The 26,147-nt window shown below is 45.7% G+C and overlaps 2 protein-coding genes across 4 annotated transcripts in view; one reads left to right on the forward strand and one right to left on the reverse strand.

Annotated features, from left to right (window-relative positions):
* Positions 1–8,963, forward strand: part of ITSN2 (intersectin 2) — an 87,655-nt gene extending 78,692 nt beyond the window's left edge. For all 3 annotated transcript variants that reach the window (XM_080389214.1, XM_080389211.1, XM_080389212.1), the window contains 10 exons: positions 324–430; positions 1,650–1,833; positions 2,686–2,784; positions 2,958–3,125; positions 3,984–4,196; positions 4,923–5,044; positions 5,598–5,680; positions 5,844–5,927; positions 6,178–6,351; positions 7,477–8,963. In XM_080389214.1, the coding sequence (XP_080245340.1) occupies positions 324–430; positions 1,650–1,833; positions 2,686–2,784; positions 2,958–3,125; positions 3,984–4,196; positions 4,923–5,044; positions 5,598–5,680; positions 5,844–5,927; positions 6,178–6,351; positions 7,477–7,634 (1,392 nt within the window). In that variant the 3' untranslated portion in view covers positions 7,635–8,963. The remainder of the gene's footprint in view (positions 1–323; positions 431–1,649; positions 1,834–2,685; positions 2,785–2,957; positions 3,126–3,983; positions 4,197–4,922; positions 5,045–5,597; positions 5,681–5,843; positions 5,928–6,177; positions 6,352–7,476) is intronic.
* Positions 8,326–25,994, reverse strand: FAM228B (family with sequence similarity 228 member B). The gene is made up of 10 exons (XM_080389261.1): positions 25,866–25,994; positions 23,704–23,811; positions 21,519–21,620; positions 17,511–17,579; positions 16,654–16,851; positions 12,912–12,989; positions 11,990–12,077; positions 11,740–11,884; positions 10,137–10,224; positions 8,326–9,084 (listed from the first exon to the last, which is right to left on the reverse strand). Exons 1-10 carry the CDS (start codon positions 25,938–25,940, stop codon positions 8,884–8,886), a joined length of 1,152 nt encoding a protein of 383 aa, XP_080245387.1. The 5' UTR covers positions 25,941–25,994; the 3' UTR covers positions 8,326–8,883.
* Positions 25,995–26,147: the final 153 nt, after the last annotated feature.

Raw genomic sequence — 26,147 nt, forward strand, 5'->3', positions numbered from 1 at the left:
ATGGGGACGGGTGTGATGCGGAGGTGTAATTTGTGTAGCAGTTGGCTCTGAAATCATGGGAATGCTTTTCTGCTTAGAAGTCAGCCTGCAGGTCCCGGTGCTTGTCCCTGCTTTGCAAATGGTGACACCAGTGTCAGAATGAGGTCATGCGCTTAGGAAAAATAGCAACAGCTGTCACAAGTGCTAGTAAGGAATTGTTTTTAACTGCTGAGAATATGGACACTGAGTGTTCAAAAAAACTAAAATCACTGCTAGGCTGAACAAGAGGATTAATTGCTTTTGCCTCTGAAGAATTGCTCACCTTTCTGGTTTTTTGACTGCAGGTTTTCCAAAAACCAATGGCTGATTCAGGCTGTCTCACAGAAGGAGAAATGGGGCTGATCTTTGTTAACTGGAAGGAGCTTATCATGTCAAATACAAAGTTATTGAAGTGAGTATTACAGACATTTTTATTTTTTCTTCTTTATCTTTATTCTCTTGTTCCGTTCCCCAGGATGTTTTCTGGTTTTACAGTAAATATTTCTGTCCCTGCTGATTATTTCCTGTGCATGCATGCATTCAGAACAGCTGTATGTATTCAGACTACCTCAGAAAGAAGGAGCTGTTACAAGAGGTGGGGGAAGGAATAAACAGCAAGAACAGATGCACATTTGCTATAATACCTTAGTGTTGTGGTTTAACCACAGCCAGCAACTAAGTATGAGGCACCTACTCGCTCCCTTCCCCACCCTGGTGGGATGGGGAGAATCAGAAAAAGGCAAAACATGGGCTGAAATAAGAAGAGTTTAATAATTGAAATGAAGTAAATTAGCACAATAATAATAATAGTAATAGCAGTAGTAGTAATGAAAAGGAGAGAAAAGAATAAAACCCAAGAAAGACAAGTGATGCACAGTTGCTCACCACCCGCTGAGCGATGCCCATCCAGTCCCCGAGCAGCGATCAGCCCCTCCCACCCAGCTCCCCCAGTTTATATACTGACCGTGACGGTCTGTCTATGGAATATCCCTTTGGCCAGCTCGGGGCAGCTCTCCTGGCTCTGCTCCCTCTCGGCTCCTTGTGCCCCCCCTCGCTGCCAGAGCGTGGGAAACTGGAAAGCCCTTGGCTTAGGGTGAGCACGACTGAGCAACAACTGAGCCATCCCTGTGTTATCAGCGTGGTTCTCATACTCAGTCCAAAACACAGCGCTGGGCCAGCTACTGGGGAGAAAGTTAACTCTATCCCAGCCGGCACCAGGACAGTTAGAAGTAGAGCCTACACAAAAGCATGTGCATGGGAGATGTTCTTCCAGTTTTCTGCAAAGCAACCTTCAATTCTCTAAAAACAAACTTTAGAGAGACAAAGTGGCTAATAATTCATTGAAACGGGATGTTGGTTGAGTGTAGAGCTTGATGCCGACTGTCCCAGAAACCTCAAAGGAGAGGCTCAGTCACACAGACGCCTTCAGGCAGGTTGTTCAGCTGGCCGTGTTGTGCTGGTGACTTCCTGGGGGTTCAGGCTGGACCCTGCACCACCTGGAAATGCTGGTGCCACGTAAGGGAATTCACCTGGCAGGCTTGCTGCTTTTCAGAGATTGATGTTGTAAGGATCTTGATTTAGGCCTCGCAGACTTGGCAGCAAAGTTGGATGGTGTTTTCTTTCCTCTTCAGAGCCTTGCGAGTGCGTAAGAAAACAGGAGGAGAAAAAATGCCCGTGCAGATGATTGGGGACATCTTGGCCGCCGAGCTGTCTCACATGCAGGCCTACATTCGGTTCTGCAGCTGCCAGCTTAATGGAGCTTCGTTGCTGCAGCAGAAAACTGATGAAGATGCTGATTTCAAAGACTACTTGAAGGTATCTTATTCGGTAGCTTTTGTGCCTTTTCCTGAATGACAGGAGCCCATCTAATCGGCATTGACCAGCTCAAAATAACCCAGAAGAGTAAAATGTTGCAAAAATAGCTAAGAACCTTCCAAGGTGTATTTATATGATGACCATGGTTAACGCTGTGTATGCTTTACATTTATGTACCTGTCTTTCTCTCCAGCTAATTTATTACTCCATTTCCCATTCCGTTGCTTGTTACTTCAGTGTAACGCTAACCCCACAAAGCTACGGTGCCGGTGTCTGCACCATCCCAAAAATTCACGCTGTCAGAAGGGGTAAGAGTCTGTGGAGTTGAAATAAAAAAGCTGCTGTTCTGAACACGTTTGTAATTCAGTGGGGGGCGTGCAGTGTGTCTGAACGGTGGGGTTGCTGGGGCCGGAGGTGTGCCGTGAGCGTCACAGGCAGGCACACCGCCGAAATAAATAAAGAATTGCTGCCATACTGCAGGTGGTGTGGTGGCTTTGGGGCCATGAAAGGAGAAATGCCAGAACTGTTGACATCAGGCATTTCTTTCTTTCATTGCTTTGTTTTTTTCAACCTGAGTGGAGCCTGTAGTGTCAAAATAAAAGCTGGAACTCTTTTGAATGTAAGGATTCTGCATGAGCAATGATCCTGCAGCTTGTGCTGGCAAAGCATCTGGGTACAATGACAGCACCGGCTCTCGTTTGTTCTAGATACAAGTATTGTTTGCTTACCGAAAAAGCTGAGATTTCTTGGAATGCCTGGAAAAATGAATCTGATCAGTTTTCAGTGCGGTGAGCCAATTGTTTCTTGATGAGTAATGCAGTGTCTCTGTTAAATCTCTGGGTTGCACCATAGAAACTTGCCTTGGACCCTCGTTGCAAAGGAATGCCCCTCTCCAGTTTCCTCCTGAAACCTATGCAAAGAATAACCCGCTATCCTCTGCTTATAAAGAGTGTGAGTACCCTAAGCAAGGTTTTGTAGGTGAATACTTTTGAGTTTGGTCTCAATAGCAAAAGCAAAAAAAAAGCCTTGTCCCTTTATGGGGATTTCTCTGAGAGCATGGGGAAGCAGGACCTGTGCTTACGTCTGGTTTTATCTTGTTTTCTCCCATTTTTGATCCATACCAGATTCTAGAGAACACTCCAGAAAATCACCCCGATCACAGTAACCTCAAGCTTGCTTTGGAGCGTGCGGAGGAGCTGTGCTCTCAAGTTAATGAAGGGGTGCGTGAGAAAGAGAACTCGGACAGGCTGGAATGGATACAGTCCCACGTCCAGTGCGAAGGTCTTGCTGAGGTAGCCGCGTTGATACGCTGTATGGCGGAGACTTTTCCGAGTCATTTCAGAAAGGCTGGGGGAAGGAGTGGGAGGCCTTGCTCACATCCGTTATTGGAATGTCATCCACTGCCGAGCTCGTGGCAGAGCAGCTTTTACTAAATTTTGCTCACAGCCATAACAGGATGAGCCCTTTTCGCATCATTGTGGCAGTGGAGAAATCTTGATTTATCAGCTTAAAACTGATACCATCTAAACCATGAAGCAAACAAAAGTAACTATCTCTGAAGTTCTGCTTGTGGTGCCACCTGGCTAAGTCAGGTGTTACTATGTGGAATTTCACTTAGTGTGTGTTTCCCAGGGTCTTCCTTCATGCAGGAGGGGCACAGAAGCCCTTAATACCAGGTCCTTACAGATATGTGGGGTTCAGGCTCCTGTACCTTTCAGGACAGCCTTCAAAGTGAGGTGTTGTGACAGGTCTCCACTGGCTGCGTAAGGAACCAGGACTTGACAGGCCCAACGGGTCTGTCCTGGTTGCATCACCTAGTCCTGCACCCGTAAGAGGTGACGTGAGTGCAGACTCTGCAGGCTTTTCCTAAACACAGCTTCTGGACAACAGAACAGTGGCTGTGAGGTAAATGCCTTCATCCATCAGACCCCGTGTGTGGTGTTGGTAAAGCTTAAATCTCCTTTAAGCTGGGAGTAGTGGTGGTACCATGGCGGATCGTAAACCAGTTTCCCTTCTCTTCATTTGTAACTAAAGTCATGAAACCAAAAAGAAGAGCATTTTGAGCAGCTTGAGTAGCCTTCACTGTGAAGAGCAGCGGGAACTGACATCCGCATCAACTTACTGCTGCTAATGAGTTTTGTCTCTCCTAGCAACCCGTGTTCAACTCCCTCACAAATTGCTTGGGCCCACGGAAACTCCTGCACAGCGGCAAGCTGTACAAGGCCAAGAGCAGTAAGGAGCTGTATGGCTTCCTTTTCAATGACTTTCTCCTGCTCACCTACATGGTTAAACAGTTTGTATCTTCCGGCTCCGATAAGCTGTTCAGCCCCAAATCCAACTCCCAGTTCAAAATGTACAAAATGGTGAGTGACTCACGGTGCTTCATGGTCTTGTTGATACAGTGGGACCTGGCTCGGGATGAGGAATGCTGTTGTCCCGGCTGGGATTAGCCGGCTGGCCCTGGTTGTTAGCTGTCACACGGGCACGTACTGTCAGCCAACATGCACGAATGGGCTTAGTCCCCAGAAAAGACAGGCTTCTGGTCTTGGTTTAATACACACTTCCGTCCACTTTGGGGTGAAAAGGCAGGAACAGCGTCATGCCTGAGCAGCTGGGTGGGATGTTCAGAAGCAGGAGCCTCGGCTTAAGTTTGCACAGGTTCCCGCATCCACAAGAAAAATACCTGTACTTCTTTAGAAAACAGTAAAAAGTGCAAAACTTTAGTCTCTGTGCCCACACAGTGTGTGTTCTCAGGATTTTGGGTTGGGAGATAAGTTTAAGTATCAGGGCCGCTTTCCAATGGGGAACCTGAGAGATTCCCAGGCTTTCCAGGCTCTGAACTGCAGCTCTGCTTAGGCAGTCCTGCCCTTTTCACAAAGCTCTTCATCCAGGAAGACAGGATGGGGTGTATCACCGGAGCAGTTTTCCCCCCAGTCCTTTCTCACATCCTTTACAGGGTGATCTGACTGTTAGTCTTGTGTCCTACAACTTTCATTTTCCCTACAGTAAAACTGTATTTAAACATCCTTGTAGAGTTTCTGCTTATTGTCAGGGTGATGCTGCCACAGGGATATTTGCTTTTCTTTCAGCCTGTTTTCCTTAACGAAGTCCTAGTGAAATTGCCCACAGATCCTTCCAGTGATGAGCCAGTTTTCCACATATCACACATTGACAGAGTTTACACGCTTAAAACTGACAACATTAATGAGCGGTGAGTAGAGAAAATGCAGACCTGAGCTGAAACCTGTTGCTCACAGCTGTTCCCATTGAGCAGACGTGGGGGTCTCTGAGTTCAAGAACGGGTTTAGTCTCTTGGTCAGGAAAGAAACTCATTTGACTCTTTATTTGAATTGCAAGTTTTCTCTGATTTTGTTCTGCTTGTGCAGCAGCTCTTGCAGTGGAATCCAGTTACATCTACTGCTCCTTGATGTAACAGTCGTATGGAAGAACAGTTTAGGGCTGCAAAGTCCAGCGCCCCATAGGATTCTTCCCCAGTCCTGGTCAGTTTTCAGCGTGACCCAGCAGTTTTTAATAAAAAACAGCAGCACCGCTTTCACTTATTTAGGTTGATGTGTAAATGTGGCAAAAGATTAAATCCCAAAACCCCATCACTTTAGTCCTTGAGCTGACTTGATGTGCGATGCCTCTGAAACCCGGGGTGGTGGTGGTGGGAGAAATGGCAAAAGAAACGGGGGCAGAGTCGCTGATACTGAAGAGTTTCCAGCCTGTGGTGTGACCCTGACCATAGGGATTGCTCTTTGCAGTACTGCCTGGGTCCAGAAAATCAAAGCAGCATCAGAGCAGTACATCGAAACCGAGAAGAAGAAACGTGAAAAGGCTTATCAAGGTACCCGCCGAGTTCTGTAGTGTCCCCCTCACCCCTGTGGACGTGTGGGCAGGGCCTCTTCTGGAGGATGCCATGGTGTCTGTGTAGGGTCTCCCTCTTCAGATCCATTGCCAATTGTTATGGTTGCGATCGATCCATTTATTTCTGACTTCTTTGTTCCCAGCTCGCTCACAGAAAACCTCAGGAATAGGACGCCTGATGGTGCACGTGATTGAAGCGACAGAACTCAAGGCCTGTAAGCCCAATGGTAAGTGAAGGAAATGGAGAGGCTTGCTGGGAGGAGTTCGGTGGTTTGGGAAACTTTGTGCTTTCAGCTGCAGCTTCTGAACGAATTAGCCATTATTTAGCTTCAGAGGACCAAGTGAAGAACCAGCTCTGTGCTGCTCGAGGATATAGGGGTTACCTGACCCACATCTGCTGGACGGCAGCATCGATGTGTGTCCCGAGGGGGAGGTGTCTGCACGGCAGAGGTGTCTCACTGCGTGTTCTGTGTTTAGGGAAGAGCAACCCCTACTGTGAAATCAGCATGGGCTCCCAGAGCTACACTACAAGGACCCTGCAGGATACCCTGAACCCCAAGTGGAACTTCAACTGCCAGTTCTTCATTAAGGATCTGTATCAGGATGTCCTGTGTATCACCATGTTTGACAGGGATCAGTTCTCACCCGATGGTAAGTGTGAACATTTATTTTAGGAAAAGAACGCTTTTCTGTGACTTGGGGTGCACAGCTCCTCACCAGGATTCCAAGCACCTGTAGCTATGATTGCTTCCTGAAAAGCGTTGTTTAAAAACAATGCCTCCTTACTCAAGAGGTTCGGTAATAGCCTTCCCAAGCCAGGAGCTCTGGGCAGTCGGGTTTGGTCCCACTCTGGCTTTTCTGTCAGATACAGAATTATTTTTTTTGTCAGACTGGCAAGACGGAGAAGTTGAAAAGCCAGTTTTTCTCTCCCAGTGTAGCTGCGCGAAAATAAGGTGCTAGGTTATATTTGCACAGCAACAGCTTGATAAGGTTTCTTTTTCCACAGTCAGTCGCTTCTAGTACTCTTTAAAAGGGTAAGTGCTTTATCAGGGCTCTGACACACAGTTGATTATTGCAGATTTGGAAGGTAGTGCCTTGACCCGAGTGGCCCTGTGTGTAACAGTAGCTCAGTCTTTTCTCCTGTGAGGGAACGTGACTTTGCTGGGCTCTTCCCAGTCGGACAGCTGAGTCTGTTGTTTTTCAGTTCATGGTAAACCTTTTAATGCACACACAGACACAAAGGTGTTACATATGAAATGGCCACAAAGAGGGTATGTCATTCCTGAATGGGACTGTAAACCTGCTAGTGGCAGCAGTTGTTCAAGGCCATTGTTCTGGTGAAAAGGATGATATATGAGCCTCATTGAAAGTTGGCTGAGCCAAAACAGTTGATTTATTTTTCTCTTTGTAGCAGCACAGGTGACTTGTAAACAGGTTCCATCACTTAATTCTGACCTTCCAGCTCAAAGACAGGTGAACATTTGAAATTGTGTTTCTGAAAGGGAACTGTATTCTTAAAGCCCTTAGATCAAGTTGTGACATAAAGGCATGTTTTCCATCCTAATTCCATAGCATTTTTGTCTTCTAGAAAGGCTCTTTTTTGTCACCGCTTTACAAAATGTACACAGGGCTGTGGGCTTTTCAAACATGAAGCTTGGGAGCAGTGCTCTGGAACTGAATACGTACCATGCAGCGTTGCTGCTTAATCCAACACCTTCAGATTTTCTAAGCTTAACATCTTTGCTTAATGAAATTTCTTACTTGCTTACCCAACAGATTTTTTGGGTCGCACTGAAGTTCCAGTAGCAAAAATCAGAACAGAACAAGAAAGCAAAGGCCCCATGACCAAACATTTACTGCTGCATGAAGTTCCAACAGGTGAAGTCTGGGTTCGTTTTGACCTGCAGCTCTTTGATCAGAAAACACTCCTCTAAGAACATTTTTTTTTAATTTATGAAGGACAACTGAAGCTGACAGCCTGAACATTTTTTTTTAAAAGATTCCTTGCCCCATGCTGGTTAACTAAGCAAGAGTTCCTGCTGCTTCCGTATTTCCTCTTAGTTACTGGTTGCATTTAGTTCGTTGCAGTGCTCAAAGTTGTTGTTGATCTATGCAAACACAAATGTTACTGTATATACAGTACTATAGTTCAGTGCCTTTTTATTATGTTGGAATATCTTGGTTTTGGATGCCAATGTTTCCATTTTCAGGGCCATAAAAAATACTAAGTAGAAGTGTGGCATCAAGATGTATGTATATTTTACCACTTAGTCTGACTTATAGACTGAGGAATGGTTTAAGCTCAGAACTAGAATCATTCCATTTGAAATCTGAAAGGTGATATCCACTGGAATCTTCCCATCTCAGGATGATAGTTTTAAGAGTAAATGCTGGAGAAGCCTTAGCACTGGAGAAGTCTCCGATATATTGTATATTCTGTAAGAATCAAGTGTAGTTCTTTACTTGACTTAGTTCTGCACTGAAATCAGTAACTGCTACTTGATTTTTCTTTCTGCTTCAGTTTGATTCATCATTCTCTGCTGAGACAATGTGGTTGTGAAAAATAACTAGAAAAAATATTTTAAATACTGTGACCCACAATAATGTGGAAAAATATTCTTCAGCTTTTGTTTTTTTTCCTAAACCTAAGTTATTTGTGTACATTTCCTTGGTCTTGCAGACCTCGATGTGAATCTTGAAGCTTTTGACATTGCCAACATGTATATAGAGAGTAAAATATAAGTTTATTAATGTAATTTGTCTACAGATGTTTATTGATGCATAGTGATTTTTAAAAAGTATATTTTATTGTACAGGGGAATGTGAAATAATGAGGAAAACTTACAGGATTAAAATCAGGAAGAGTTTATTACAAGTTTAAAAGGTTTGCTCGGGGGAAACTGTCACCCCAACATGAATCTGTAGAACAAGATTGATAGAACACCAAAAACTGTCTCTTGGTACCAAAATCAGAGATGGTTTTAAAAAAAAAAAGTTTGTTTATAAAGAGTTTGATACATTGTAACCGTTTTACTGCCTCCTTAAACTGCTTTGTTGAAAAAGCACAGCATGCAATTCTGAGCAGCCCCTGCTCTTGTTTTCCATGGGTGCACCAATACATCCTGATGTCTGACAGTTTCACACCTGATTGCCATCTGTGTACCCTCCTGTTACAGGGCTGAGTCAACCTCTGTTACTTTTAACAGTTTTCTGTGGTTCAATATTTCTAATCCTAAATAAAACTAAATCTTGGCAACTCTTGAGAGATGGTGTCTGTGCAGTGGGAGTCTGGAGCTTCTTGTACAAGCAGAGGGAAAATTCTGTTTCCAGGCTTTGACACGAGAGCTGCTGTGCAGTCACACTAGCAGGGAGACAGGGACCGGACTGGAACAAGAGAGAAATGGATTTAGAGGGTGCTGACAGCATTTGTTGCTTAGCACTGACCTTCCGGAAAATGCCAGGCATTTTGTACAAGCACACTTCCCACTCCTCCCCCCTCATTATTTCCTGCCTCCTCAGAACACTCAATACATATGGTAAAGTTTGATTTACTGCTTGTACGCTGCCTCCAGGAGAAAGTCCTTTGAAACCTTGGTAGTAGCCTAACATTATTTTGCAAATAATAGTTTGCAAGACATTCACTGTGGGAGTTCTGATAAAGATTTGCACAAAACCAACCATCATTTCCCTATCAGTGCCTTCTAAGCCACTCTCCCGTACCCGTCTGCTGGCCAGGCACACGGCCAGGAACACCTCCTTCTCAAGGAGGGGGTTTGTTCCTAAATCTCAAGGTGGCCTCTTTCAGCTTCATGCAAAATTGCAACAATTACAGCTACAATTTAGCAAGCTTTGCTGCTCCCTCTGCCCACTGCTGACCTTCACCCTTCCTGCAGTACCCAGAGCTGTAGCTGTTGCCAGACCTGGGGGTCGCACACAGATTCTGCACCGCAGCGAAGAGAAGCCTATACCAGACTTCATTCTAACTTCTCTCACCAGTTCATCTCCTTTAATACAAAGACTGTCACCCTATAACCCACAGAACATTCACAGAGCTGAGCCTAAGTCAAACCTCCTAGAACAGGGGTCCTCAAACTACGGCCCACGGGACGGATACAGCCCCCAGGGTCCTCAATCCGGCCCCTGGTACTTGGGGGGGAACCAAGCAGCTGCAGATGGCTGCCTGCCACTTCATCCGCGCGCCGGCCCCCTGTTTAAAATGTTTGAGGACCCCTGTCCTAGAACAGCAGGTTTTGGCCTGTTGAGCATGAACTGGAGCTAGAAATAACAGCAGCAGCACCTCAAACACTTCTTTGGCTGCTGGGTAACAGCACTTCAGAGCTGTGAGTTTCAGACAGTGAGTTTATTGAGTTTGCCCCAAGACTCAGCCTGCTATCGCTTGCTGTGGCAGAAGATGTGACATATTCTGCAGCTGGTACCTTCCGATGGCTGCGCTTGCCACTGCAGTCAGCTGGAGGACAGGTGCCATCATCGGTTCTTGCCATCTTTGTGGTGGCTGATGACTTTCTGCCTTAAAAAAGAAGTAAAAGCAATTGCCAGTCTGTGCAACACAAAGGCTGCTGTAGCCCAGCGCGGCTTCCTGCACTGGCTTGTTCCCACACCGAGTCACTCCAGGAAATGTTTGTGACTAGTTTTCCTCCTGGAACGCGTCATTATCCCATAACTGCTGTAAACATGCTGGGGTAAAGCCCTGGGCCACGGCCAGGGGCTGGTGGGGAGAGAGCGGGCTTGGCTCGGGAAGGACATCAGGCGCCCAGTTCAGCTTTAACACTGTTGGCACTGGGGAGCAGCAGTTCCCTTAACTGTTGTGCTCTGCAATGGCAGAACCAGAGAGCTTTCAAAAGGGGTGAGTCCAAGCACTGGGACTTTAAAAAACCCAACATAATTACAAAAACCCAACAAATAAAAATCACTCTTCACTGATCCCAAATGCTTCTCTGTCAGGGCTAGCTGGGGCTCTAGTGTTTTCAGCTTAGGCAGCTGCACCGCTGCACCACCATTAGTGACCTCTACTGTATTCTGAGTCCAACGAGCCCGTACACCAAAAAAAAAAAAAAAAAGCCTGTTATGAAGCTCAGCTACAGGATGCAATGTACTGGAGTTGTGCGCAGCTCCCTCAGCACAGGCTGCTCCTGTACAGGACCAGCCTGGTGGCTTAAGCCAGGACAGGTAACCTTATCTCAGTAGTCAAAGAGCAAATATGAGACAAGGCCTAGAGAGCTGGGACAGTTCAGCCTGGAGAAGGCTCGGGGGGAATCTCATCACTGTGTACAAACCCCTGAAGGGAGGGTACACAGAGGACAGAGCCAGGCTCTTTTCAGTGGTGTCCAGTGACAGAACCGAGGCCATGGGCACACACTGAACCACAGGAAGTACCATCTGAACACCAGGAAACACTCCGCTGCTGTGAGGGTGACCAAGCACTGCCACAGGCTGCCCGGGGAGGCTGTGGAGTCTCCATCCTTGGGAGATATTCAAAAGCTGTCTGGGTATGGTCCTGGGCGACTGGCTGTAGGTGGCCCTGCTTTAGTTGGGGGGTCGGACAAGATGACCTCCAGAGGTCCCTTTCAACCTCAACCAGCCTGTGATACAAGTAGGGGACCTCGCTCTGCTCCCAAAAATCTAGAAACTGATAGCAAAACAACCCCCAAAATCCAAAGCAAGTATGAACACTAAACCCTTTCAGATCTTCCAATAAAGCATCCAGGAGATCTTCCACAGCTTGACATGCAGGCCTGCCTGCCAGGCTGCAAGCAGAAAATGCAGGAAACCCCACCAAAAGCCACTTTATTGCAAGGCTCAGCTTGACCATCAATGCTCTGCTCTAATACAACCTGCTGTCCAATCCATACCTGAAGGCTTTCCCTTCACCAACACTCCTTTCTCAGGAGAAATACACAACAAAGCAGAATTCACCATGAAACTTAAGTTTTAGCAAATACTCTGCTATGCAGCCAAGGAGAGGCCTCATCCACTGTAGCTGTTGTGCTGCCTCTCAGTAAACAGCACATTAGCTCTTGCCTCTTCCTTTGGTGGACCTCGCTCGCGATGTAGGCGTGTGGCACCTTCAGCCACTGGGCTGCATCCATGCCTTGCCGGCCCAAGGGAAGCTGTGGCAGTTCTGCTCTGCTCAGTTTGTTCAGCTCTCTGGTAGAGCATGGTCTTCCTGGCAAGAAAAAAAACAAGGGCTTCATGTGAGCATCTACTGTCACGAGCAAGGGTGGTGCCCCCATATGAAACACTTCCAAGAGATAACAATTTTTCAAAATACCTGTCTCACACTGCTTGATAATGCCCGTCTCAATTAATTTTCTTTGAATGTCTTTTAACAGAGGATCCTGTAAAGGTGGTATTGAAACCTGTGACAGAGACAGTTATTTCATGCTTATGCACCAACACAAGCACTTTGTCAGAGAGCCTCAAAAGACCAAAGTCGGAGATGACTGTCAAAGTACCATTGATTAGCAGGGAAGGAGCATCAGCCTCATTTTTTATGAGTAAAACCATGAGACACAGACTTGAGTGGCCTGAGAAGTGCTGAGCATCTCAGCTCCTCAGGCAGGCCATAACGCATTCAACAACTCTGCCACAAAGTTAGACCAGAGATATGAGAGCTGAGCTCCTGGAGGGCAGCTGATACTGATGAACCCTGCGTGGCACATGACTGCAATGAAGTATCAGCTCAGTCCCCACAGCTGCTAAGGGATCACAGCACCCAGAAGGGATTTAGAGACTTTTACTTCATGGATTTGTGTCAGTCCAACCTAACTCTTCTATTTTGTTACCACAGTGAGCTTCTGTAAAGATCACCTGAACTGTCAGATTATTTCCTTCTACAAAGCACACACCCAGCTTGCCTGGGAGCTCACCAACCCTCATTAGACATGACACTTCCCAGGTTGCCACAATGAATTTGAGATAAGGAAAACAAACATCCCCCTGCCATTGCCTACTGTGCCTCCAGATCTGGGCTTAGTATGGATCCAAACCATGTTCCCAGTGAAAACCCTTTTCAAACACTCTTGAGCTTAAACGCAGTAGGAGGTGGGACCTGTATTTATTAATGAGACCATCATGTGTTGCTGTACGCCAGCCCCATAGCAGCATGTCAGTAACATGCTCTGCCTCCTAACCCTGCCCTTCCTGCTGGTCAAAGGGTGCCTCTAAACCTCACGGGGTAACGGCCATCCCACCTTCCAGCAGTCCGTATGGGTCTTCAGGAAGAACGGGTCATACTCTGATGGGTCATAAGTTTCCAAAGCCACGTAGCCCTGTGGGAGAAGCCGGTACTGGGTCAGGTCTCAAAAGCTATTAGTGATAAACCAGTGAGAGAGCAGCCAGCCTAGGTACTACACAGCCAGGCATGCTACGAACTCAGCACCAGAGCTGGCGGGGAGAAGGCCGCCTGAATTTTCACACGCTGCACCTCAGAAAGAAGGTGACTGAAATGTCACAGGAAAATTCCTCCACCCATTTTAATTTATCATGGGCATAAATATGTAATAAATGATTTCATGAAGCATCCAGAAATAATTACAAGCTAAAATACTAGGGCTGTCAAGAAAATGGGAATTTCATTCAAGGGAAAATGTTTTGACAGAGAAGGAAACAGGTATTGAGAAGAAAAGAAAAAAATGAAGTGACAGAGCCCTCACCGGCCATAGCCCTGGGCAGGTCACTGGCCTGCGAGATGCGAGCTCCAAGCCCCGTGGTTAGCCTGCTTTTCTATCTGTATAGAGGAGTAAAGAGCTGAACCATACCTGATGGTCCAGACCACAGCTCCGTCTCATCAAGAACTCCGCGGGCAACAAATCCTGCAGTTCAAGTTCCCTATGACCAGAGTTAGCCAGGGAACACCAAGTACCCCCACTTGGCGTTCACTATTGAGGCCAAGACCAAAGGTCACCTGATCAAACAGGCTACCAAGAAGCTGAACAGAGACCAAGGTCAACACACTGATCAAACCTGATGCTGAGAAAGGTCAATTACAACCACTTGTCTCCAAACTGTTTACAGCCAATAAGCCAGGACTCATCTAAATTGCATCAAATAAGAGCTGTACAGAGGAGAAAACAAAACCAGAAGGAAAGATAAAAGAACAGAGGCCACAAACAATGCCCTAAGAATAGTAAGAATGGGGCAAGCATGTAAAATACTTCTCCCTAATATTTTCAGTCATTCTTCCAAAACCTTGGAGATAGTTTTTTCAGCTTCCTTGTGCAGATGATTCTTCGGGGGGGTCCCAGGAAGGAAGGAAGCATTCAGCCCATGGCCTTCTAGATCTCAGCCGTACACAGTTCTTTTTGGCAATCTGTGGACGTGATTTCAAGTTAAGATTTAGAAAAGCCATACTTTGACCTGAACAGTTCAGGAGCACTGCAAGAGTCCAAACCAAACAAAGTGAGATCTGCAGTATGTTTAAGATGTGACTATGTTGAAGGTGGGCAAGTGAGTTGGGCCCCAAGGGCCTCTGCTGTTCCCAGACACTCAGCAAACACCTGGGCAGCTTCCATGGGGTTTCAGCTACTGCTAAGCATGAACATTGCTGCCTCTGCAGCGGCCTCTGCTCCCCAGGATCTGGCCGTTTTTCCCAGGGAGCAAGCAGCAGCCGCACCCCCTGTCTCCTGTTTCTTTCCCTGGAAAGCTTTAAGCCCTAACATGCCTCAATTTGCAGAGTTTTAGTGCCACCACTTGGTTTATTACTACATACCAACCCGTCACAACATGTGCTGAGACCTCAGTCAGCTGTGCTAGGTGCTCTGCAGTGCACCCCATGTTTGATCCCTTCCTGCAGTCGATGCATTATCACGCACACACCCCTTGGCAGAAAGCTGAGTAACAGCCTGCTCTTAAAAGTGAGTCAAAAGGGTCTCTTACTCTGCAGCATTTCAGCATACAATGCCCACAGTACCCTGGACTACCAGAAGCTAAGTTGTGGCTAACACAGCAGCAACCCATGCCAGGGAAACTTCTTCCTCCCTGCAGGCTTCGGTGTGCACATCTGCTGGTGCCAGAAGAAAAGCAGCACTGCTGCTATCTTCACACAGCGACCAACCAGCTTATCATGCACCTGCAATCCACACCCCTGAGGCTGGAGGTAAGGAGGAGGTGAGAAAGGGGGTGAAAAGGAGGCAGATTTAAGGCAAGACCCCCACATACAAGCAGGTCAGTGGAACAAAGGAGAGTCAAGGAAGGGAGGTAAAGGAGGAAGGCGCAGATGGCATGGAAAAAGAGGCAGAAAAGTAAGCTGACAGAAAGACTGCGATGGAGGAGCCTGGAAGGACAGTGAGGAGTGTTAGAGGGGAGGAGGAGAATGGAGGAAAGGGGAAGAAAGCAGTTTTGAAAAGCAGAAGACAGTGGAGAATTTGGAGGAATCATCAGAAGCAACAAGGAGAGAGAGACACAGCACTGGACAGAAGTCTTGACAGAAGGGGCAAAGTAGTGAGACTTGGGGATGGAGTAAAAGAGTTGAGTGGAGGGAGACAGAGAGGAAAGCAGAATAGATACAGAAAGAGGGAACAGACTGGTGACAGAGGCACAGGAAGGTGAGAAGATCCAGGGAACAGGACAAGGAGAAGCCAAATAGCAGGGAAGAGAGCAAGAGAAAATGGACAAAAAGGGAGTGGGGAAAAAATGCACAGCCAGAAATCAGTGTATTAACCAATCCACAGAATTGTCTTAAGTTCTGCAAAATTTATCATATGCTGCCACAATTAATGCAAACTTATGCAAATTAACTGTCCTGCACATTAATTGTCCTGTTACTCTGAAAGGCTTCAGCCTGCTTTTCAGTCATGCTGATGATAGAACCGACACCACAGAGCAAGGAGAAAAGGTGGAGGCTGATCACTGGTGCTGGGCTTGTTCAGGGAGAAGGACACATCCCACCCAGTACACCAGCCACTGCTTTCGGAGGACACCCAGCAAAGTCCTGACCTGACACAGAAGCTTGCAAGGTGGACTGATGCAGACCCAGATATGTACAGTACACCCAGCATATCCTACATCCCAGGACTTCAGCAGTACGGCTGGTTCAGCTCTTTGTTATTACATGCAGTTTAAATGCATGGGTCTTTCACATCTCTCTGAAAAAGAGATAATTTGCTCTCATTAAAATAACACACCTCCAATGGCTTTTTCATTTCTGGATGGGAAGCTTGCTTACAGTCTCATAACTCCAACATGCAGTGGTTTCCACTGACAACAAAAGCCTGCTCTGTGTAAAATACTATTCTGTTTGTGGCAGATTATGTAACTGCTCTATATATCCATTCCTAAGTTGCAGAAAGTTGAGTCATGGGATCTGACACTCAACAGCAGAGCAAAATCAAGAAAACCAACAAGTATTTCCTACAGTGACTGCAGTTTTTGTGAGTACTGAAACACGTGGAACTACAAAATCCATGAGCTGGGTCTATTAACATGCACGCAGACTTAAGAAAATTGTCTGTGTCTCCCTGTTCCCACCTTTTTTCTTTTATAAAGCTTGACCAGTAGCATCCAAGGCCACGAAATTGTTTCACTCCTGCTCTGCCAACATATTGCAGTACTGCTCTAGCTGAACTCCTGAGACATGAGAGCATGGTATACTCCCTGCTCACAGACCCAGCCTTTGGTTTCAGCTGAAAGGGCTCAAGGTTTTCCCTCTAAGTGGTCCATCCCACAGAGGGAAATCCACTAAATCATGGCATCTCACCACATTCAGATCCCAGCACATGCTCACGAACAATGCAGTTCCCATCAGATGGTGAACTTAAACAGCTGTAGCGATATGTGTCACCGTTACAGAAGTCCTTGGAAAGAGTAAGTTACAGGTAAAGCGTACCTAACTCCAGGCTACTCAGTGGAACAGCAAGTAACAGCTAAAACCTTGATCCTGTCTACACCCTCTGTATGCAACGCTCTCCTTGACAGAAATTTACTTCTCTTCCATACCTTCTTTTTACAGTAGTCTAAATAGAGAGAGAGTTGTTCTTCTTTCCTTTTCTGTATTTCTTTGCTTGACTGGCTGTCCATTTTGTGTTCAATTTTCTGCAGCAGTGGCTCTGAAACATCCTCAAGCCATTTCTTGTACAGGATCTCCTTCTTTCTCAGATTTAAGAAATCACTGTGCCTCAAATATGTGTCCACCTCCTAAGACAGAAATTGAAAATAAAAACCATACAACCTGTTGGCCAACCACATTAAAGATTCCATAGGTGAAGCCATGCAGCTTGGGTGATGTGATCTGACTGGTCACTGCTGCAAAGACTGTTTTCCAGCCCTTCTTTCTTCTCTTCCCTCTCTCCACTTCCTAACACTTGTTTCCAGGCTCCCCCTGGCTCAAGCTCTGGCATTCAGACTTTAATTTTTTAAGCTGTAGTGCAAGACTGGCAGAAAATCATTCACTTTCCCCCACCAGGTTAGTGGACTGAAATCACTTCAGAGCAGGGCTCTGATAAGCCCCGGACTGCAAGACAGGCAGCAGGAGAAGGACATTGTCCCTGCAGCACTGGCAATCTGCTAGATCAGATCAGCACTCCTGCCCTCCATTTGCAGGCCCACCATCATCCACAGAACAAATGTTAGGTGCAGAGGGGCACATAAGTCAAAGACAGATGATTCCTAAGCTCATATTTAGGGTTATCATTTCAGCCCTATCCCAAGAAGACTGAGGCCAGTAACTTGTATTTACAGATTTAGTTTTTCACTGATACAATTAACATTTTCTCATGAATCACTGAGGGAGAGGAAAAAAACATTGACATGCAGGAAAGCACACAGCAAATGAGGAAAGAGAAACTACTTCTTACCCTTACAAAATAACTTTCTCTGTCCAAGATGCACTGAACAGAAGCAATAATGTCTTCATCAGGTGCTCCCTAACAAAACATCCAAAACATACATGAAGTAAAAGCAGGACTTACAATAAGGGTTAGAATTACTTTCAAATTCAACATAATGACTTGTGTTGTGATTAATGGCATTATTATACCACAACCCAGCTGGAAGAATAGCACAGGCAGGCATATGCTTGTGAGACCTGTTCTTAACAGTTAGGTTAAACATAGCAACAGAAGAGCACTGGAAGAACTGGAATGTATACGTTCAGTGGGACCAGACCATATATCTCCTTGGCGGCTCCTCACTGCGACTGCACCACCACTTGGTCCTTCCTACTGTTGCTCACGTGTGCCCAACGAAGATAGCCAAGGAACCTCTCCACACCTTCATTTTCAATATAGCCATGCTATACAAATAGCAATCAAATAAATCGAGGAATCATAAAAAACCCCAAGGAATTCATAAAAGTGTAAAAGGAAAAACAGAAGAAACCAGTGAAGTATAAGAGGAAAGCTAATCAGAAAAAAACCCTCCAAAGTAGTAAACTCCCTCACCGCTGCCTCTGCTCACAAATTTGTATTTTAAATCTCTGTTACTGTTGTGACATCAGCCAAGTTCTCTAGCATCATCTTCACTTTACTCTTTCTGAAGATCAGGATAGGCAGAAGCTGTTCCCTGCATTGTGAATATCAGGACACTAGAACATGATTTAAGAACAGCCCTTGCAACACACTGCTGTTGTCAATTTCATTTTTAAGCAGGTCTTATAACATGTGGCTTCTTACTGCAACTCCTGTGCTCTGGCCGAGAAGGACAAGGAATACAAACCACATTTGGCTACCACTTGGGGATGGAGTCCCTCCAGGTGAAATTAAAGCACACATGCAATGGGGGTATCTCCCCTGTGATCAGGCAGCACCAACTCCATGGGTTAACCAGAGGGATCTTTTCTTCATGAGTCAATCAAAAGCTTTTATAAGCCACAAGTTGCCCTGGTTTTGGCTGGGATAGAATTAATTTTCTTCCTAGTAGCTAGGTACAGTGCTGTGCTTTGGATTTAGGATGAGAATGATGTTGATAACACACTGATGTTTTAGTGTGAACACTGCTTAGCAACAAGTCAAGGACTTTTCAGCTTCTCACCCCACCCCACCAGTGAGCAGGCTGGGGGGCCCAAGAAGCTGGGAGGGGACACAGCCAGGACAGGTGACCCAGACTGGCCAAAGGGATATTCCACACCATATGACATCATTCAATATATAAACTGGGAAGAAAGCTGACTGGGGGCTGCTGCTTGGGAACTGGCTGGGCATCAGTCGGTGGGTAGCGAGCAAATGCACTGTGCAACACTTGTTTTATATATTCTAATTCTTTTATAATTATTATTTTCCCTTCCTTTTCTGTCCTATTAATCTGGCTTTATCTCAACCCATTAATTCCCCTCTTCCCGACTCCCCCCCAGCTCTCTCCCCTGTCCCACTGGAGGGGGTGGGGAGTGAGGAGCTGTGTAGTGGTTAGCTGCCCGTTGGGTTAAACCATGACAAGTTCACAAAAAAAATTATTTCCACAGCAAAATTTATCTTGTATATCCATACTAAATATTCATACCAACACAAATTAATCCCCAAGTGACCTGGTTTTACTTACTTACTTTTTACTGGCTTTTTACTTACTAAGCCAGAGGCAGGGCTGAAACATTCACACTTTATCTGTTTGACCTGCTGCCTACCTCCCATGGTTCCCATAGATTAATTCAAAGTCATCCCTGCAGTGACCTTCTCATGCCATTTAAAAACTGAGCTACAGTCATCGCATTTCTGCACATCACACACTGTCTACCATGCCAGTGGCAGTACAAGACTCAAGGAATGCCATTTGATGCACAGAATGAAAAATTAGCCTGCTATGCCCTGTACTTAATACTAATTTTTAATCCCAACAAGCAGTGTAGTTCCCAGTCATGTATGCCTTGACCCCACTGACCAGCTTCACACTCCAACAGGCAGCTTTATCCTGAGATGAGCAGGACATCATATATCAGAGCAAGCAGGGAAAAGACAAGCAGCACAAAAAAACAAGCCAAAAGCAAATCAGAAAGGAGAAAGCTGAATTTCTGGCATGTTTTAAGACCCTTTCATCCTACTATTTGAAACAACCAGCATGTTGCATTACATCTGATAGATCTACCTCACGTAATCACAGAACCTTTCTAAAACCAGTACCGTAACAGCACCAGGGAGACATGGCCATCTCTCCAGCTGAGAAGAACCACTAGCAGAACATACTCAGAACACACACTGGTGAACAGGTGAAAAGTTCTCTTCTGGATGATAGACCTCTGAAGAGTCCTTACAGAACCAAAGGAGTTAGGTCTCCTTCAACTGCGTGAGTTAGGTATCTTGTCCCTGGAGAAGAGAAGGCTCAGGGGGAACCTCATCACAGTACGCCAGTACTGAAAGGCTGACTACAAAGACGACAGAGGCGCACTCTTCACAAGGAGCCACATGGAGAAGATAAAGGGCAACGGGTATAAATTGCGTTGGGAAAGTTTTCATTTTAATATAAGAAAAAATTTTTACAGTGGGATCAATCATTCACTGGAACAATCTCCCCAGAGATGTGGTGGAGTCCCCATCACTGGAGATTTTCAAGATGTGATTGGACAGGGTACTAGATAATCTCATCTAGTGTCCCTTTCCCATGAAAGGTTGGATCAGATGATCTTTAGAGGCCTCTTCCAGCCTGGGCTGTTCCATGAGTCCATGATTCTAACTAGTCACAAGCTTGTTTTAAGGTTTTATGGGAAACTTTTCCACATACCGAAGTGAACTCAATAAAGCTGTCTCAAAAGGATGCAAGGCTTGATAAAACCCCCCAAAAACTGGATTGCTATTTCCAGAGTTCTTTGTTCCCCTTCCCAATGACAAATATATCCCAGATTTTACAGGACTTAGAAAATAACCAGTTTTCATTCCTCCCTTCATTCCTTCCATTCCATTTCATTCCTACACACATACCTTTGCACGACAGAAGTCTCTCTGTGGTAGCAAATCTTTGGTATTATTTTCCTTCCCAAAACGTCTACTGCATTCTAAAGTATTTTCTGCGCCACTCTTTGCTGGTGCTGAGAACCTCTGGATAAACAGAAAAAAAAAAGATATAGGTCTGCATAAAAAGCCAACCTGCTTTACAAAGATCAGGTTCTCATCTAGGTTCCACAATCAAGCTACAACCTGGGATAGAACAGTAAGAAGTTCACCTAGCATCTTCACATCATGATGCTTCGTTATTTCTGTGCACGAAGTGCAACAAAGCATCCTTGTAGCAGTTGTCAAGAATACTTCAGGATAGGAGATGGACAACATTTCACACAGATGAAACAATGGAGATGGGGATATCCCAATTTAAAGCCATGATTTTAATGATTTAGACACTCTGAACAAAGATATAGATATAGGTCCAATTCCACTCACTCACAGTTTAAGCACCTATTGTACTATCAGGCTGCTGCTTACTGAGTCAGCAGCCTACTCGTGCATACGTAAAACAGGCTGCAATATAATTTCTGAATGTGCTAACACTGCTAACCAGCACTAACTTTTGGGATTCCTCTGGAAGATTCATACAATACTTGAACACTAGACAGACTCAGCCTACAAGAAGCTGACAGGAAGGACAGAGCACACACATCTTCCTATAATACCTATTTCTGAGCATGCCTAGGAGGGACAGACTAAAGCACAAAGCTCCTGCCAAAGAGGACTCACAACTGAATGCAGGCACATGCCAGGGATGGCAGTCCTGGCACACAGACCAACCAGATCACTTCAGTGTTATTAGGTGGGCAGTTCCAAGACAGGAGTTCAATTACACTCAAATACTCTGGGATCCCACTTACATGTACTGGTTTCATGTGTCCTGAACCTTGGTTCTTCACAGTAGAATCTACAGCTGAAGGAATGTTAAGAGTCAGTCACCTGCCAAGGGCTTTGCTGATCATGTTCTCTCACAAGTCTTGGACACGTAAATCTTGGTAGCCAGGGAGTTTCTGAGTTATTCACACTACATATCAGCCTAGTCTGGGAGAAACATTAAAAAATTCATAAACTTATAGAACTATTGTATAAACAGCAAAAACCTAGCGTTCTTACAATTCCCACCAAACAACAAAACAAATCTCTAAAGGAATTTGAAGTGCTGATACCAGCAGCATTTTCCTATCACAGCAAGAGAGATGAAGTATCACGTTTATAGTCAGATTATCCCTCTGACAGCAACTGTCTGTCCTCATCTCTATCAGCAATGGACAGCACGTTTTGTTTCAGAGAACAAAGCGTTTCACAAATTGTTCCAGAATGCTTGTCAGCTTTGAAAACATTTCAGAGTTATCAGATTCCACCTCCTGACTTTTACTTCTTCCCTTTGTGCCTTTTTCAATTACACAGAAGTCAGTTTCAAATAACTGCTATATTCCACCATAGGAAAGTTGCATTCTAGTGTTTTTTAAAGTTAGTTTTAAGAGATGAAGCTTGTGCTGACATACCAACTCTGAGCTTCAGCCAGGAAATTCTATCTCCATTATTGTACATGCATCAGTGTATTTGGATCTATTTATAAGAGACAGTAGAACCACAGAGGCAAAATGCCCTTTACAGGATCTTCCATTTAAACCTCTGTTCATTTCAGATTCACTGGAGACACACTGCTTTCAGAATATGACATTCACAAAATTACTTAGGTAAAGAGTGGACTAAAAGAAAAGCTTAATTCTGCAGAGACACTGACCTCCACACTCTTCAGACAGGTCTTTCAGCTATGAAAAAATATGTTCTTCAATTATTTTTGGCAACATCTATTTAAAAGAATCTACAACTCTCCAAATTAGGTATTCTTACAAGAGAACAACATTTTTTTGTACAAGATAGTGTCACTGAAGTGCTGGGTTGGACAGCATAAACTCTTAAAAGCTATCTGACTCCCAACTGATCTCTCCAGACTGCAGATTCAAATCTCTTACCATTGGTTCAAGGTGAAGTCTTTAATCTACATCTTCGTTTCATTTCATATTCCATGCCCTTATGCACCGATAGACACATTTGTCTCGGTATTCCTGCCTCCTCACAGAAATGCTTTCCTGTCTTTTCTGACTGAAAGAGTCAGAAACCACAGGAAAGCACACATTGGAAAGGCCTCTGGAGGTCATCCGGTCCCACCTGCTTGAAGAACAGCTAACCTCATAAACAAGATTGCTCAGGGCCTTGCCCAGTGAAGTTTTGAAAATTTCCTTCCTCAAACTTGCAAGCTCATGTCCTTCACTCCACCTGCTTCCATAAAAAGAAAATCCTCACTTCTGCCATGTAATCCAGTCCAAACCAAAGCAAGGAAAAAAAGGCAATGTAACGCACATGGCATCAAAGGATTTCCTTCCCTCCTGCATGATTTTGTGAGATTCTGTTCTTTCACCAGACACAAGGAAATCTAAAAGATTCACAGTGCAATAGGTCGCAACATCCGAATCCTCTACTGTATTTTTTTCAGCCCTTGTAAGACAGTTTCCAAAACCAGAAATAAATACTAGCCTTAGCATTATGGCAGGGTACTGGGCACTTCCTCTAACATGATTTCCTGCCTTCTCTATACAGAGGAGACAAAAGACATAGAGTAAAATAGAGGCTTACAATTGGGACACTGCAACATGGTTTGGAAAGCAGGTATCCTGCCCCTCTCCATTGGGAAATGAAGATTTTTTTTGTCTGCGTGTCCCGTGGCTTCTGCAGTGTCGTGCCTGCCATGGAGGCTGTTATTCCCTGTGACAAGTCCCCTGCTCTGAACATGATCTCCCCCTTTTCCAGTCGGCCCAGGTCTACTAAGCTCCAGGGAATGCTGTAAAGCCTACCCGACCTCATGGTCTCTGAGGAGCAGGGAAAGGATTCTCACAGTTTATTCTTCATCCTGCAATGAGTGATTAAAGGACACTGTGCACTGTATTACCTACACAGATAAATAACAGCAAGCATGCTCCGATTAGCACTGAACCAATTTCTCATATAAAATAAAAAGGCAAACAGTGAAGACTTAAGAACATCCAGATACCTGAGGTGCTACAAATTTGGTATTAAGACAAGTCAACACACCTTCCTACAAGCAATATATCCTACCTACCTGCAAAGGTGTCACGAGCTTCTGCTTCAGGCCATCTTTTGCAGATTTCCTTCCGCTCAAAGCAGTTCTGTTCTTCTGAGATAGGGATGTTGTAAATCCCTGGACAAGCTTAAGATGAAAGAAAATACACATATTAATAGTTTCTAAGCTTACGAAACAAACAAACCCACCGCACTAGCTTCCTTTCCATCTGTTTTCTGTAACTAGTATTAAGACTCCATCCATCTTACAAAGAAAGACTGAGCCTTTCTGGGAGCACAAAAGAGATGTTTGCTCTCATCACCGTGGATAAGAGAAGAGACAAAATAGAGCAAACACAGAAAATGTGTCTGCTGTAGCAATCCGCCTTAAAGAAACAATAAGTGGTAGTCTCTAGCTGCATATTCTTCCCCCCCCAGTTGTCATAACTCAAGTTGCCACTGAATATTAATCTTTTTTTTTCCCTTTGTTTTGTTTGGACTCCTGCTAGGAGATGCCAAGTCTCTGTGGTTGGGAAAGGCAGACCCTACTTACATGAGACACCAGCTGTTTTGCAGGTCTTAAAAGTTTAATCACATGTTAGCACAGAAATATAGTAAAGGATTTCCAAATGCTGAGAGGATAAAACAAGATCTGAAATTAATCTAACAGTAGCTAAATCTAACAAATGCTAAAGCCTGTGAGCAGGCTGGCTGTTCTGTATTAGGACACCTGTTCTACGATCAAACCCTGAGAATAACCCTGCCTAAAATGTCTTGCTAGATATATCTGCATCCTACTTTGCTGTCAGCAGTACAGCTTCGTCTCAGTAATTTTTTTAAAGACAGTTTCTCTTGCTTCATGAGTCCTGTTCAGTAAAAAAAGGTACCTTTCTTCCTGGGGACTACGCTGCACGCCGGACGTCTCCGTGCGTCTCACCAGCCGCCCCATTTCTAAACATACCGTTTTATCCGTGGATCCAGGGGTTTTTCTTCTGCTCCCGGGTGAACAGCTGAGAAGAGGAGGCTCCTCCGAGGAAATCTCCCAGGGCGCGCCTAGGAGCGTCCGCTCCGCAGCTGGTCCCTCAGCCGAGCAGAAATCCTCCTGCCTGGCTCGCCAAAATGACGTACGGAATATAGACTCTATAACTCGAAAGTTATAAAGTAGGTATGTTTATTGCGCGCAGATGCACGGGAGATCGCTCCACCACAAGCGTGCATGCCCGAAGTGACGAACCATCTCACATTTATACAATAAAACAAATGAATATTCAATTAATACATATACATATTCGTTACCTAAACCCGCTTACTCTCGCTTTGTATGGTAATTAGCTTATCAGTCCTTTGCCTGGAATGTGGTGGTCTTGCAGGTTTGTAGGTGATTCATGTCCTTGTGACCATCTGATCTTCTCCAGCAAGAAGACTTAGAACTCCCTCCCTCTAGATAACATTGAAATGTCTCTCATCCTTTTTATAAATAGCCCCTTTGTTAGAGGAAGAAGGGTAGGTGTCTCCTCAAAGCTGTGTGACTATGTGACCAGACACCACACCCGTGACCAGTCACCACACCCACATTCCTTGAGCAGACATATACAATCACAATCGATGTCCATTGTCCCTATTTCACACTATTTCTCCCTTTCACAGACTCTGCCCAAACACGCATGTTTGTGGCAGCTTTGAGAAGACAGATTTCAGTCATTTCTGTGACAGTAAAGATCCTCACACATGCCTCAGTCCTCTCAAAAACCACTTTCTGAGGAAAGCCTTATACAGGTCATGCCTGTAGGCCCATGTGTTCACCATCCCCCCAGCACACACAGATGTTACCCTTTGCAACCACAACCGGCTGCCTTTACCGGGGGCTTGGTCTCCTCCAATTCCCTCAGGCGCCAGGCCAAAGCACGAGGAGAGAATCAGCCTCTAGGGCAAACAGGGCAGCTCTATGAACAGAACCTTGTGCAAATGCTAAGCTAACAGATAACGTGCACGCACAGGGAGAGCCCACGGGCACGGGCCTGACCCCTCCACCTGGGAGGCTGCGATGGCGGCCACGCCGGTGAGAGGGAGAGGCCGGGCCCCCTCAGGCCGCAGGGACCCAGTTTGCTGAGGCCAGTGCCAGCGGGCCGAGGGGAGGCCAGGGCCGGCAGCACAGCCCCACGCCCGTCCCGCCCGCCTCGCCCCCGTTCCGGGCTCCCTCACCGGCTCCCGCGAGGCTCCGGGAGATCCCAGGGGAGGCGGGAAGCAGCTGCGGTGGGAGCCACGGCCTCGCCACATGGTAACGCCCCCCCCCCGGGCAAGATGGCAGCGCCTGCTACTCAGTTTCTGATCCTCACGCACCCTGTGTACTTCCGCCGGAGAAAACAGTCCCACCTCCCTCACCCCTAGCCTCTCGGAAAGAGCAGGGGCCGCTCGGTGGAACAGCGATGCGACTCCCCGGCTCCAGGGCCAGCACTCGCTGGCTACCGTCCTTGAGGAGAGGCA

The sequence above is a fragment of the Falco punctatus genome (assembly GCF_963210335.1).
Source record: "Falco punctatus genome assembly, chromosome: 5".
Lineage (NCBI taxonomy): Eukaryota > Metazoa > Chordata > Aves > Falconiformes > Falconidae > Falco > Falco punctatus.

Coding starts and splice junctions, on each gene's coding strand:
- FAM228B (XM_080389261.1), bottom strand. CDS start 25,940: ATGTGGCGAGGCCGTGGCTCCCACCGCAGCTGCTTCCCGCCTCCCCTG. Junction 16,852..17,510: donor GAGAAAGTTATTTTGTAAGG/GTAAGAAGTAGT, acceptor TTTCTGTCTTAG/GAGGTGGACACATATTTGAG. Junction 12,990..16,653: donor TAGACTACTGTAAAAAGAAG/GTATGGAAGAGA, acceptor CTTCTCCCACAG/GGCTACGTGGCTTTGGAAAC.